Genomic DNA, 14,938 nt, shown 5'->3' with positions numbered 1-14,938 from the left:
ACGCTCATCCCTTTCTGGAGGAAAAGCAGAGCAGGAACTAAAGGGATTTAGCACACACACTGCCACCTCCGCGCAGCAGCTGTTCCTCGCTCCCATGAGTTTCATAGAATCATGTGAGGCGCTTGGCAAAATCTACCATCAAGTCACTTGTCCCTCGGCGGGCCAGAAGGCGACGCCCCCAGTAGCACTGGCCGCGCCGGGCCAAGAGCCGCGCCACGTAGCCGAGAACTCGCGGCTTTTCCAGCGGGTTCTCACAGCTTCCCCGCCCTCCACGCTGTCTACCTCCACATCTAGACTCCGATTGGCCCGCTGCACTTGAGGGGCGGGCCAGTCAAGAGCTCCAATGCGCAGGCGCGAGCTCTTTCCGCGCTGGCCAGCAGGCCCCACCCACCCCGTTCTTTTTCCAATTCAGCGCCACTGGATACTGAACTGTCGTACGTATGTCTCCTGTTTCGTCCTCGCTTTCCGGCTGCTGTGTCCCCACAGCTCTCCTCTTTCCCCCTCCCTTCTTTCCCGGGCGGCTTACTTTGCGGCAGCGCCGAGAACCCCACCCCCTTTCTTTGCGGAATCACCATGGCGGCTGGGGTAAGTTTGCCGGCTCTGGTGGTTCGGATCACCCTATCCACCGCCATCCTTTGCCCGAGTGGGGCCAGTCGGCGCCAGAGGAGTTCTGAGGCTGAGTGGGGAGCTGATTCGGGGTCTACAGACTGTACTGCTGGAGAGTAGGGTTCCTAGGGCCTGGAGGGGAACTTAGGCTGGGGCTCTCGGAGGCCAGAGGTGGAAGGGTCTGGGGAAGAGGAGAAAAGAGATACCGGGTCTCGGCCGTCCGAAGCCTGAAAAAGAAGGGGTTCGGCTCTATTGCCGCTTTGAGGCGTGGTATCTGGGCAGGTTGACGAACTTCTGTGACCATTTTGTGGAGTAACACTGGGGACAGGTTGAAGAGGAGGGTCTTTGTAGGAAGGTCTGGGTGGCACGGTTAAAGGTCGTCTCTCAGGGAGGTTTGGGAGCGAGAGGATTCTCCGGAAAGTGAAGTCAGACCAATTGGACTTCGCTGGCCAGCTTAATAGAGAAGGCAACGCCGGGGAACTCGCTGCGGGACAGGACCGGAGGGATGGTATGCGCGACACAGAAAGAAAGCCTTTTGAGGGAGAGGAGTTGATTTAAGAAGACGGCGTGCCATCCCCTATCTCTGGTTATTCTGAGGGGAACTAGAAATCTCTCGATCGTTGTGCGTGCCTTAGAGACAGGACGATGCTTTTGAAGCGGTGAGCAGCTGAGCAGTAGAGTAGGCAGGCGCTCAGAACCATCAATGAATGAAACGAGGGCTCCGGGAAGGGAGGGGAGTGTGTTTGTAGGCAGATGGAGTCTGATGGAGCTAGAAGTTCTGGATTTCTTGGAGATAGATTTGAGGGGAAGAGAATACTTCTAGAGGTGTCCTTAGGGAAGGTCAAATCTGTCAACAAGCTTTATTTAGCAGTTGGTGTGTAGTTCTGTTCTTGGTATTTCGGAGGATTCTGATTACATATGGCAAGTACTAAAGGACTTGTTTCACCAGAGGAAGTAAAAGGGTGAGTTGAACACATGGGGATTATTCAGGAAAGTCATCCTGGGGAGTGGCATTAAGGACTGGGACCCTTCTACTCATTAATTTTGTCCGTCTCTTTCTCCCATAGACCCTGTACACGTATCCTGAAAACTGGAGGGCCTTCAAGGCTCTCATCGCTGCTCAGTACAGCGGGGCTCAGGTCCGCGTGCTCTCCGCACCACCCCACTTCCATTTTGGCCAAACCAACCGCACCCCTGAATTTCTCCGCAAATTTCCTGCCGGCAAGGTGAGTTGGGAGATGGGGAGCATCCTTCGGTTCTGAGAAACCAAGGCCCTGGGATTCTGTCACTCTGGAGATGGCCCCCATCTCTAAAAGGGAGCTTCCCATGTTATTTTCTTCAATATTTCGGTGATTTTATTTTGAGATAAGTATAGATTCACATGTAGTTGTGAAAAAAAATACGGAGTTATTCTGTGACTTTATAAAATTCACGAGTTTACTTTGTGGGAAAGAGAATGAGTTTTGACTAAGCATTTTCAGTGCAAATATATCAGGTATCTGTTATAAGCAGGATTCTTACCCCAAGGGGTTTATAGAGATAGGTGAAGAAACATGCTAAGAATGGAGGAGATGAAGTGCTGTTTGGGTCTGGGTCACACACTAATACTTTAACTGATACAGACATTGATACAGGAGTTGCTTTTGGCCTTCTGCTTGTTTGATCCAGAGATTTCATACAAATATCTTGTTATATTCAAATCTGTTGGGCTTCCTAGTTAACATTGTGAATTCAGATTGCAAAGGAGGCCAAGTTCTTGAAGTATTTATTTATGGTTCTTGAGTATCAGATAGTATCGAGAGTTTGGATAGTGAGGATCGTCAGCCTTATATAAGTATTTTCAAAGCAGTTTGGCTCCTGGTATTGGTTAGGGAGAAATTTTGTGTGTTTTACCTTATCTTTTCACTGCTTTGTCCCCAGGTCCCAGCATTTGAGGGTGATGATGGATTCTGTGTGTTTGAGAGCAACGCCATTGCCTACTATGGTAATTTGCAGGGGTATATGCGTATGGGAGAATTTGGAGGTGAGGGTGTAGGAGAGGATGAGTGTGAGTGGGGGTGGATATGAAGGAATTCTCCAGGACCTGGACTGGTGTTGGCATTCCCCCAGAGTTCTGACCTTTGTGTTCTGCCTCTGCAGTGAGCAATGAGGAGCTGCGGGGAAGTACTCCAGAGGCAGCAGCCCAGGTGGTGCAGTGGGTGAGCTTTGCTGATTCCGATATAGTGCCCCCAGCCAGTACCTGGGTGTTCCCCACCTTGGGCATCATGCACCACAACAAACAGGTGAGCCTTGGAACTTTGAGAGAAGCCAGGGGCAGGGGTGGCATCAGCTCCTGGGTGTTGGGAATAAGAAATAAAATAGATTGAAAAAAAGATGCCAAGGATATGTAGGCAATGAGAAGACGTAATCTCTAGGGTACGAGTTTGAAGCAGTGGGCAGTTGATGGAGGAAGTGTCTGTCATGAGTGATCAGAAGAGGGATTGCTGCTGTGAAGAGATTATACCAAATGGTAAGGGGGTGGCTGGACCAGAGGACCTCTGAAGTTCCTTTGTAATACATTTAGAATGATCCTAGGATCTGCCTCCATTGAAAGAGGGTGAGGGTGAGCTCAGACTTGTAGGTGAAATAGCCCTCTTAGTTCTATTAATGGGGGAGGTGAGGGAAAGGGATTGGTACCCACTGATGAGTTTTATCATGTTGAATCACTAGGCCACTGAGAATGCAAAGGAGGAAGTGAGGCGAATTCTGGGGCTGCTGGATGCTTACTTGAAGACGAGGACTTTTCTGGTGGGCGAACGAGTGACACTGGCTGACATCACAGTTGTCTGCACCCTATTGTGGCTCTATAAGCAGGTGAAGTTTATGGAAAATCCATTTGGCAGTGGGTAGATGGGGATTAGAAACAAAGTGACAAGGTATCTAGGTTACCCTGTATTCTGCTGAGGACTTGGAAAACAGCTAGAGGTGGGTGCAGTGGCTCATGCCTGTAATCCGAGCACACTGGGGGGCCGAGGTAGGCAGATCACCTGAGGTCAGGAGTTTGAGACCAGCCTGGCCAACATGGTAAAACCCCATCTTTAATAAAAATACAAAAAATTAGCCAGGTGTGGTGGCACGCACCTATAGCCCCAGCTACTTGGGAGGCTGAGGCACAGGAATCACTTGAATCTGGGAGGTGGAGGTTGCGCTGAGCAGAGATCGCCCCACTGCACTCCACCCTGGGTGAGAGTGAGACTTTATGTCCAAACAAACAAAAAACAACCAGGAATCCCAGGACTGAGTACCATCACTTGCTTTCCATTCTTTTAAGAAGCTGGGTAATGTCTTGCCTTTAGTTTCTGTTTGGCAGCTAAGATGTTTAGGTTGTTGCCATATTTCCTGGGAAGATTGGTTATTCTTAGTTGTGAAGACAGAGGTGATGATGGTAGCTTCAGCATTAAGATCTTTTTGGAGGCAGGCCAGGCACTGTGTCTAACACCTATAATCCCAGCACTTTGGTAGGCCTAGGCGGGTGGATCACTTGAGATCAGGAGTTCAAGACCATCCTGGCCAGCATGGTGAAACCCTGTCTCTATTAAAAATACGAAAATTAGCCGGGCGTGGTGGTAGGCGCCTGTAATCCCAGCTACTTGGGAGGCTGAGGCAGGAGAATGGCTTGAACCCAGGAGGTGGAGGTAGCAGTGAGCCAAGATCCAGCTACTGCGCTCCAGCCTGGGGGACAAGAGCGAGACTCCATCTCAAAAAAAAGAAAAAAAAAAAAAGGCTCTTTAAGCTCTTTTGGAGACAGATACAGGTTCAAGCCTTGGCTTCACTGTTTACCAATGTAGGTAAGGGGTTATATGCGGGTGAATTCTTTTAGTCCTGTTTTTTACTCTTTGCAATCTATAAAATCAGGGTAGTAATAATCACTGTCAAGGTTATTGGGTCAAAAAAGAATGACAAGTCACTGGTTTCCAAATAAAAGCTCTTGGACTCATGCTGGTCCAGAATAGTAATGTGATCACAGCAAAGGAAAAAACACTTACTGCATGCCAGACCCCGTGCCAGGGTCCTCATGGGGATCATCTTAGTGAATCTAGTAAGTGGTAGAGTAGAATTTGAACCCAAGTACTGTGGAACCAGCACTCTGACTGCTGTGTTCTGTTTCCATGACAAGATTTTTTTTTCCTCTTCTGGTCTTTGCAAACTAAAAAATGACAACAGTTCTACCTGAAGCTGTTTATTCTTATTTTTCTTTGACCATGGCTAATACACTAGACACTAAGTTTAATTTGAAGGACTGTCCATTATTTATTTATTTATTTATTTTTGACGGAGTCTTGCTCTGTCAGCCAGGCTGGAGTGCAGTGGCACGATCTTGGCTCACTGCAATCTCCACCTCCCAGGTTCAAGTGATTCTCCTGCCTCAGCCTCCCAAGTAGCTGGGATTACAGGCATGCGCCACCAAACCCGGCTAATTTTGTATTTTTAGCAGAGACGGGGTTTTGCCATGTTGGTCAGGCTGGTCTTGATTTCCTGACCTCAGGTGATCCACCCGCCCCGGCCTCCCAAATGTTGGGATTGCAGGTGTGAGCCACCACGCCCAGCCAGGACTGTCCATTATTCTGAATGCGTTCGAATATTGTCTTTGAATGTTCTTTACTTTCTGAAGTTTGATGGGTGGGTGGGTGTGGGGGGTGTGTGTGTGTGTGTGTGTGTGTGTGTGTGTGTGTGTGTGTGTAGTATGGCCAATGTAGATAGTAAATACCTATAGTGTTTAGATTTTATTTGGCAAAATGAGTCCTCGATAGCCCTCTGTGGGTCTCAATCTTTTTTTTTTTTTTTTTTTTCCGAGACGAAGTCTCACTCTTGTCCCCCAGGCTGGAGTGTGATGGCGCGATCTCGGCTCACTGCAACCTCTGCCTCCCGGGTTCAAGCAATTCTCTTGCCTCAGCCTCCTGAGTTGCTGGGATTACGGGCATGTGTAACCATGCCTGGCTGATTTTTGTATTTTTAGTAGAGGTGGGGTTTCACCATGTTTGCCAGGCTGGTCTCGAACTCCTGACCTCAGGTGATTCGCCCGCCTCGGCCTCCCAAAGTGCTGGGATTATAGGCATGAGCCACTGCTCCCGGCCGACGTGTGAAATTTGAAAGATTGGAAACAGTAGATCTGAAATAGTTTTGTAAAGGAGCAAGACAGTTATTATTCCTACTCCTAAATGGAGGATGGACCCAAGCATCCATCCATTAAACTGGACTGCACTGAAAAAAAAAGATTAGAAAAAGAAATGGAGGCCAGGTGTGGTGGCTCACACCGGTAATCCCAACACTTTAGGAGGCCAGGGCAGGAGGATTGCTTGAGCATGCGAGTTCAAGATAAGCCTGGGCAACATAATGAGACCCCATCTCTATTACATTTTTTTTTTTTTTTTTTTTTTTTTGTGGTGTGGGTTCCCCCCTTTCCCCCAATTGGGGTGCAGTGGCATGATCTCGGTTCACTGCAACCTTCGCCTCCTGGGTTTAAGTGAGTCTCCTGCCTCAGCCTCTGGAGTAGCTGGGGCTACAGGCGCGTGCCACCACGCCCGGCTAATTTTTTTTTTGAGACAGAGTCTCACTCTCACCCAGGCTGGAATGCAGTGCCGTGATCTCCGCTCACTGCAAGCTCCGCCACCGGGGTTTACGCCATTCTCCTGCCTCAGCCTCCCGAGTAACTGGGATTACAGCTGCCCGCCACCACGCCCAGCTGATTTTTTTATTTTTAGTAGAGACGGGGGTTTCACTGTGTTAGCCAGGATGGTCTCGATCTCCTGACCTCGTGATCCGCCCGCCTGTAATCCCAGCACTTTGGGAGGCCGAGGCGGGCGGATCACTTGAGGTCAGAGTTCGAGAACAGCCTGGCCAACAGGGTGAAACCCCATCTCTATTAAAAGTACAAAAATTAGCTGGGTGTGGTGGCGGGCACCTGTAGGCCCACCTACTCAGAAGGCTAAGGCACGGGAGGCTGAGGCACGAGAATCACTTGAACCTGGGAGGCAGAGGCTGCAGTGAGCTGAGATCACACCATTACACCATTGCACCACAGCCTGGGCGACAGAGCGAGACTCTGTCTCAAAAAAAAAAAAAAAAAAATTAAAAAAATGAAGAAATGGGAAGTAATCCAGGGAAGGATGATGTTGTATGAAGCTATTGTCTATAGGGTTTGAAAAGAAGGTGAGCACTGGGACTTAGGTAGAGCAAAGGCTCTTGCTGTGAACAGAACTCTTCAGGGCCTTTCCACTGACTTTGTTTCCACCCTTATGTCCTGGCAGGTTCTAGAGCCTTCTTTCCGCCAGGCCTTTCCCAATACCAACCGCTGGTTCCTCACCTGCATTAACCAGCCCCAGTTCCGGGCTGTCTTGGGGGAAGTGAAACTGTGTGAGAAGATGGCCCAGTTTGATGGTGAGTCTGAGGAGATCGGGAGGCACATGACCAGGATCAGGGTCTGGTTTGCTGTGCATCAACCCCTTGATTTCCTGTCTTGCTTTTGGGTTATGGGGACCTGTAGAATATAGGGTGTCAGTGTGGTAGCTAATGTTATGTGCAATTTGTTTCGTATACACTCATACCCTGACTAATTTGTATTACTAGATAGAGTTGTGATATAAAGTATTTGTTGCTGAGTGTGTTCTTGCTGGAGGACATACAGTGAACTGATGAGCAGTCTGGGGCCTAGGTTCCTTACTTGTCCCATTCGTCAGTTTCCTCTGTTACCCTGCTTGCTCTGTGTGGTTTTGGAGGGGTGTGGAAAGAGGCAGAACATTCGTTCACTTTCCTGCCTTCCTCTGCACCAGCTAAAAAGTTTGCAGAGACCCAACCTAAAAAGGACACACCACGGAAAGAGAAGGGTTCACGGGAAGAGAAGCAGAAGCCCCAGGCTGAGCGGAAGGAGGAGAAAAAGGCGGCTGCCCCTGCTCCTGAGGAGGAGATGGATGAATGTGAGCAGGCGCTGGCTGCTGAGCCCAAGGCCAAGGACCCCTTCGCTCACCTGCCCAAGAGGTAAGGATATTGGAGGGTGGAGGGTGTGGGACCAAAGAAGGCCTGTTCTCACCTCTGTATGTCCCCCCTCACACACAGCTAGAGCCAGAATTTTAGGTTGTCCATATAAAGTTAAAGGTATATTTTAGTTGCAAATAAAGCAGCTTTCTGGGCTGGTCATCAGGAATTGGGCAAATTTTGATTGTGGAGAGCAAGTTCCAAGTACAGCCAGTACTGGGGAAGACTGAACTCCTATTCCAACAAAGACAGGAACAGATTTTGATACAGTGGTAAACTGGTTTTGAGCAAGCTCATTTGACCCATTTGAGAGCTCTGAGAACAAACACTGGGAGAGGCGTGGGGAGGAAGAAAGTGCAGAGAGCCTTGCGTCGTGCTGCGCGGCCGGCTGTGCGGAGATAGTGGATGCCAGAGCAGGGTCCTTTGAATTGTTGTTTTCTGTTTTGCTGAATCAGACTGTACAAAAATTGCTCACTAAGAAAAAGGATGAAGATCATAGCTAAGTAGTGTCTGTCTAGTTCATTTTTCCACAACTGGGTAGAGTTAAGTCCCCACGTAGAAGAAAGTAGGTGTCCTCTGTATCCTTTTTTCAGTTAAAGGTAGGGGTTCTTGGAAGAAATAATATAGCAAAAGCGAGATTTTTGGCATGAAAAATGTAGGACACTGAGTGCTTGCCCAGTTCTCTGGGATAGAGTCTTTCTTCCATCACTGCTCCAAGTCATTTTATTGGGAGTTCAAGCAGTATGAGAAATATATATTCTGTGGTCACTTTGCTTTGGAACTCCTCTTTCTCTGTACTTTTTCCTGCCACTCACCCTGTCATTTCCAAAGCCGTTCATCTTTTCACTGCTTGGTCTGCTAGGGTTTACATTTGACCCTCTACCGTTTTGTAATGGCTTGGATACAGGGTGAACCAGCCTAAAGGAGCACCCACTGGTAGGGACACAGTAGCTGTGCATAGAATTGTGAATTACAAGCATTGCACTAATGGATGGGAGCAACTTGGGGTATAGCTGAAAGTTCCTACTCCCGGGTACTTTGTACAATACCAGGAAGGCTCCATCCAGATGCAGGCGCTCTTTAAAGATGTATTTTTTGAACTAGTGATTTGCCTTGAATTTAGCACAGGTGCAGGTCAAGAGTGAGCAGGATTTTTGGTGTGTGTAAATAGGTCATGATAACTAACCCAAATTACATATTGTGTTGTAACTCAGACGTTGTTAATTATTAGCTAGAGATTTTCACATATAGTAGGTCAATACTCTGGGCAGGAAATAAATGAGGCAGTAGTAAACTTAAAATCTTTATTTAATAAACTTTACATTTTCTTAACATGGTTTTGGGAATGTTTATTAATGTCTGTTTATTGGGTTACCATGGTGCTCTACAGGGCTGCCAGAAATGCTTTCCCCAGGTTTTTTTTTTTTTTTTTGAAACAGGGTTTTACTTTGTTATCCAGTCTGGAGTGCAGTAGCGTGATCACGGCTCACTGCAGTCTTGACCTCCTGGACTCAAGCGATCCTCCCACCTCAGCTTCTGGAGTAGCTGGGACAAAGGCACACACCACCACACCCAGCTAATTTTTTATTATTTATAGAGACTAGGTCTCACTATGTTTCCCAGGCTGGTCACAAACTTCTGGGCTCAAGCGATCCTTGGCCTCTCAAAGTGCTGGAATGACAGGTGTGAGCCACTGTACCTGGCTCCGTTTTTGTGTGTTTTTTGTTTTTTTATTTGTTTGGAGACGGAGTCTCACTCTGTCACCCAGGCTGGAGTGCAGTGGTGTGATCTCGGCTCACTGCAACCTCCACCTCTCCAGTTCAAGCGATTCTCCTGCCTCAGCCTCCGAGTAGCTGGGACTACAACTACAGGCGCATGCCACCATGGCTGTCGAATTTTTTGTATTTTTAGTAGAGATGGAGTTTCACCGTGTTAGCTAGGATGGTCTCAATCTCTTGACCTCGTGATCCACCCACCTCGGCCTCTCAAAGTGCTGGGGTTACAGGTGTGAGCCACCACGCCCGGCCCCCTTTTTTTTTTTTTTTTTTTTTGAGATGGAGTCTGGCTTTGTCTCCCAGGCTGGGGTGCAGTGACTCAATCTTGGCTCACTGCAACCTCCACCTGCCAGGTTCAAGCAGTTCTCCTGCCTCAGACTCTTGAGTAGCTGGGACTACAGGCGCGTACCACCATGCCCGGCTAATTTTTTGTATTTTTAGCAGAGACGGGGTTTCACCGTGCTGGGCAGGGTGGTCTCGAACTCCTGACCTCGTGATCCGCCTGCCTCTGCCTCCCAAAGTGCTGGGATTACAGGTGTGAGCCACTGCTCCCGGCTTTTTTTTTTTTGGTGAGACAGAGTCTCGCTCTGTTGCCCAGGCTGAAGTGCAGTGGTGTGATCTCGGCTCACTGCAGTCTCCGCCTCCCAAGTTGAAGCAATTCTCCTGCCTCAGCCTCCCGAGTAGCTGGGATCGCAGGTGCGTACCACCATGCCTGGCTAATTTTTGTATTTTTAGTAGAGATGGGGTTTCACCATGTTGGTCAGGTTGGTGTCAAACTCCTGACCTCAGGCAATCCGCCTGCCTTGGCCTCCCAAAGTGCTGGGATTACAGGCGTGAGCCACCTCCCCTGGCTCCCCCAGCATTTTTAATATCATAAAAGTGATGTCCTAAAAGACCAAGACTATCAATGTCCAGGTTTTAATTCTAGTTCTTTTAAGACCCAGCTAGGTCAAGTGCGGTGGCTCACACTACTTGGCAGGCTGAGGTGAGAGGGTCACTTGAGCCCAGGAGGTTGAGGCTGCAGTGAGCCATGATCGTGCCTCTGCACTTGGGTGACTGATGAAGACCCTGTCTCAAAACAAATAGCTTGAACAGTTCAGGAGGGTGTGAAAAAATTCCCAGCCCCACTTTTGGTGTGGTTGAGGTTTGAAGGCTCCTCAGATGAGGTCTCTTATGCATTTGGAAAGGAACCTGGGACCTAGGGTTAAAGGACAGATCCTCTGCCTTGCTACAGTGTAGTCTTGGACAGGTCATTCTGCTTGGTCTCATCTGTAAAGAGAGGGGAGGGTCAGGGTAACAGTTGGTAACTCATGGGTTATAAGGATTGAGTGAAATTGGAATACTCGTGGCAGTGTTTATACTATGAACAATAGAACCAACTAAACATTCAGTTTAATATTCAGTGTTTAGTAGATTTATGGCACAATCCTGCATTAGAAGATTGGCCATTAAAATGTTTGTAGAGAATTCTGTTTTTGAGGTAGGGTTTTGCTATGTTGCTTAGTCCGGTGTTCAACTCCTGATCTCAGGTGGTCCTTCTACCTCAGCCTCCTAAGTAGCTGGGACTGCTAGTGCAAATAACCGTTTTGTTTTAGGCCGGGCGCTGTGGCTCACGCCTGTGATCCCAGCACTTTGGGAGGCCGAGGTGGGCGGATCACGAGGTCAGGAGATTGAAACCATCCTGGCTAACACGGTGAAACCCCGTCTCTACTAAAAATACAAAAAATTAGCCGGGCGCGGTGGCGGGCGCCTGTAGTCCCAGCTACTCGGGAGGCTGAGGCAAGAGAATGGCGTGAACCCGGGAGGTGGAGCCTGCAGTGAGCTGAGATCGCGCCACTGCACTGCAGCCTGGGCAACAGAGCTAGACTCTGTCTCAAGGAAAAAAGAAAAAAAGAATTGTTTTCTTTTTTTGAAAGGGTCTTGCTCTGTCTCCCAGGCTGGAGTGCAGTGGTGTGATCTCAGCTCTCTGCAACCTCTGCCTCCCAGACTCAAGCAATCCTCTTGCCTTAGCCTTCTGAGTAGCTGGGATTATAGGCGTGAGCCACGGTGCCCAGCTCCCAGCTAATTTTTAAATTTTTTTGTAGAGACAGTGTCTCGCTATCTTTCCCAGGCTGGAAGAATTCTTAACAGCATGGATAGGATGTCACAGTAACAACAAAGTATAAGCACAGAACTGCGTATGTCACGGCTACATCTTTGAAAAATTAAAGGCTATAGGAAAATACATAAAAGATTATCCTGGGCTGGGCGCAGTGGCTCACGCTTGTAATGCCAGCACTTTGGGAGGCCGAGGCCGGTGGATCACGAGGTCAAGAGTTCAAGACCATCCTGACCAACATAGTGAAACCCCGTCTCTACTAAAAATACAAAAATTAGCTTGGTGTAGTGGCATGTGCCTGTAATCCCACTACTTGGGAGGCTGGGGCAGGAGAATCGCTTGAACCCGGTAGGTGGAGGTTGCAGTGAGCCGAGATCGCACCACTGCATTCCAGCCTGGGCGACAGGGCGAGACTCCATCTCAAAAAAACAAAACAAAAAAAAGATTATCCTGTTTGTTGGCATTATAGGTGATTTTCTTCAGTCAGCATATATATATATGTATGTATATGCACACATACACATATATACACACACGTTGTACCTGAGCGAGTTAGAGAAAACGCCACACTTTGAGACGAAATTAAGAGTCCTTTATTAGCTAGCGACCGAGAGACGGCTAACGCTCAAAATTCTCTCGGCCCCGAGGAAGGGGCTTGATTAACTTTTATACCTTGGTTTAGGAAGGGGAGGGGAACTCAAATGCAATAATTTTACAGAAGTAAAAACATGCAAGAATCAAAAGAAGCAAAATGGTTACAGAGAGATAAACAATTTAAAAGACAAATGGTTACAAAAAGAGCAACGGTACCAGGTGCAGGGCTCTAAATCCTTCATTATAATTAGATACAGGGTTTATGTTGTTATCTCTTTGAGAAAAATCCTGGGAACTTCATACATTATGCCAGTACCTTATCAGTTAATTGGGCTCCTTTGAAATGCTGAGGATCTGCTTACACAGGTCAACTCCTTGCAGAAGGGGGTTGGGTAAGGAGCCCTTAGTGTCTTGTAAATTAAGGGGTCAATTGGAGTTTGTCTGGCTTTCCCAGCTAGAGAGAGTCTTATTTACAGGAGAAGCAAGACTAGGTGATTAGAGACAAATGGAAGATTCAAAGTATCGAGTTAGAGTAAAAACAAGGTTAGTCATTTCACACATATATACACACACACATAATATGTGTTTTTTTTTTTGTTTTGTTTTTTGATTTTTTTTTTTTTTTTGAGACGGAGTCTTGCTCTGTTGCCAGGCTGGAGTGCAATTTCGGCTCACTGCAGCCTCTGTCTCCTGGGTTCGAGCGAGTCTCCTGCCCCTGCCTCCCGAGTAGCTGGGACTACAGGCGTGCGCCACCATTTTTTTTTTTTTTTTTTTGATTTTTAGTAGAGATGGGTTTTCACCATGTTGGCCAGGATGGTCTTGATCTCTTGACCTCGTGATCCGCCCTCCTCGGCCTCCCAAAGTGTTGGGATTACAGGTGTGAGCCACCGTGCCCGGCCTTTTTTTTTTTTTTTTTTTTTCCCCCCAGACAGGACTCTTCCTCTATTGCCCAGGCTGGAGTGCAGTGGTGTGATCTCTGCTCACTGCAACCTCCGCCTCTCAGGTTCAAGCTATTCTGTCTCAGCCTGCCACCATGCCCAGCTAATTTTTGTATTTTTAGTAGAAACGGGGTTTCACCTTGTTGGTCAGGGTGAGCTTGAACTCCTGACCTGAGGTGATCCACCTGCCTTGGCCTCCCAAAGTGCTGGGATTACAGGCGTGAGCCACCGCATCTGGCCAGTGTATATGTTTATAATTGGAAAGAAAGAAAACAGAGCACCAACCATGGAGGGAGTGATCTCTGCTATATTGATGCTGGCATTCTTGGCTCAGTATGCCAGATTGCTTTTAAGATAACCTGAACCTAAGGGCTCTCCAGCATCGGAAAACCTTGGAAAAGACTAAAGCTTGTTTATAGGCAGAGACAGACTAAAGGACATGGGTGTAAGATTTGGGGTGGAGGCCCTTTGAGAATGTTCACTGCTTACATTCCTGTTACAGCTTGTGTAACCTGAAGAGGCCTGTATGGTGGGGGGGAAGAGACTTGGGTGAGTCAGTGACTGAGTGTGGTTCATGGAAAACAGCCTGGGGAGGGCCTGAACAGGGAAAAAGAAGTCCTCACTCTGTCTCCACCTGGGGGCAGCAGTTAGCCATGCCCTTCCTGGGGCAGGTCTCAGAGCCCCACTTTGAGTTCCACCCTCCACATGCCTTGCATACTTATGCAGAGGAGTGTCCTAGGCCCCTGTTCAAACCCCTTGAGCTCTCTTCCCTCATAAGGTCATACACATCTACCAGCGCAATGACCATTTCCTTTATGTTAGTAAATTTTAAGTGAAAGCACCCTTCACTTCTCTTAGCCTGGCAATCTTCCTCCTTACTGATTGACCCCCGTGCTTTCTTCCTCTTAGTACCTTTGTGTTGGATGAATTTAAGCGCAAGTACTCCAATGAGGACACACTCTCTGTGGCACTGCCATATTTCTGGGAGCACTTTGATAAGGACGGCTGGTCCCTGTGGTACTCAGAGTATCGCTTCCCTGAAGAACTCACTCAGACCTTCATGAGCTGCAATCTCATCACTGGTAAGCGAGTGGGTCTGAGAAGGAAGGAGAACAAGGTGTAGCAAGTGCTGTGATTCCAAAGGCTGAATGTTCTCCCTTGCCGCTTCAGGAATGTTCCAGCGACTGGACAAGTTGAGGAAGAATGCCTTCGCCAGTGTCATCCTCTTTGGAACCAACAATAGCAGCTCCATTTCTGGAGTCTGGGTCTTCCGAGGCCAGGAGCTTGCCTTTCCGGTGAGGCAGGTGGAGGAGAGGAGTCTCTTTAGGGTGGGGCAGGGATATAGGAAGCACTGTGTTTTATTTCTGAACTGATGGATGTTGAGGAGGGTTCAGGAATGCTTATAGGAAGGAGCAGTTCATGTTCACAGGAGACCTGGGGGCTGATGACATGTGTTTGAGCTGGAAGTAACACAGGTGTGGGGTGGTGTCTCATAACTTGACCACATGCTGGCTTTTTATCCCCAGCTGAATCCAGATTGGCAGGTGGACTACGAGTCATACACATGGCGGAAACTGGATCCTGGCAGCGAGGAGACCCAGACGCTGGTTCGAGAGTATTTTTCCTGGGAGGGGGCCTTCCAGCATGTGGGCAAAGCCTTCAATCAGGGCAAGATCTTCAAGTGAACATCTCTTGCTGTCACCTAGCTGCCTGCACCTGCCCTTCAGGGAGATGGGGGTCATTAAAGGAAACTGAACATTGAACCCTTTCCTGTCCTGCCTCCTTTGTGAGTGGTGGCGTCTTCAAGGGGAGTAGATATGTTGAAGCAGGGTGCTTTCTGTGTTCACAGTACCTCGATATGCAGGAGAGAAGACTTCAGAAGAACAGAAATAGAGGCCTGTGTTCACTTGTGATTT

General features: G+C 48.2%; 1 protein-coding gene across 1 annotated transcript; it reads left to right on the top strand.

The window, feature by feature from the left end:
- The first annotated feature begins 443 nt into the window (after window positions 1-443).
- Window positions 444-14,785, top strand: EEF1G (eukaryotic translation elongation factor 1 gamma). The gene is made up of 10 exons (XM_032153094.2): window positions 444-585; window positions 1,674-1,832; window positions 2,527-2,590; window positions 2,746-2,888; window positions 3,316-3,459; window positions 6,894-7,023; window positions 7,416-7,620; window positions 13,932-14,104; window positions 14,193-14,317; window positions 14,549-14,785. Exons 1-10 carry the CDS (start codon window positions 574-576, stop codon window positions 14,705-14,707), a joined length of 1,314 nt encoding a protein of 437 aa, XP_032008985.1. The 5' UTR covers window positions 444-573; the 3' UTR covers window positions 14,708-14,785.
- The last annotated feature ends 153 nt before the right edge of the window (window positions 14,786-14,938 follow it).

The sequence above is a fragment of the Hylobates moloch genome, unplaced genomic scaffold (assembly GCF_009828535.3).
Source record: "Hylobates moloch isolate HMO894 unplaced genomic scaffold, HMol_V3 SCAFFOLD_5, whole genome shotgun sequence".
NCBI classification, from domain to species: domain Eukaryota; kingdom Metazoa; phylum Chordata; class Mammalia; order Primates; family Hylobatidae; genus Hylobates; species Hylobates moloch.
Note: the sequence above shows the minus strand (reverse complement) of the source record. Positions and strands in the feature narration are given on the sequence as shown.

What these genes read in the sequence shown, in the direction of transcription:
- EEF1G (XM_032153094.2), top strand. An exon ending in CAACGCCATTGCCTACTATG is followed by an intron (nt 2,591 to 2,745) that starts GTAATTTGCAGG and finishes CTGCCTCTGCAG; the next exon opens with TGAGCAATGAGGAGCTGCGG. An exon ending in TATTGTGGCTCTATAAGCAG is followed by an intron (nt 3,460 to 6,893) that starts GTGAAGTTTATG and finishes ATGTCCTGGCAG; the next exon opens with GTTCTAGAGCCTTCTTTCCG.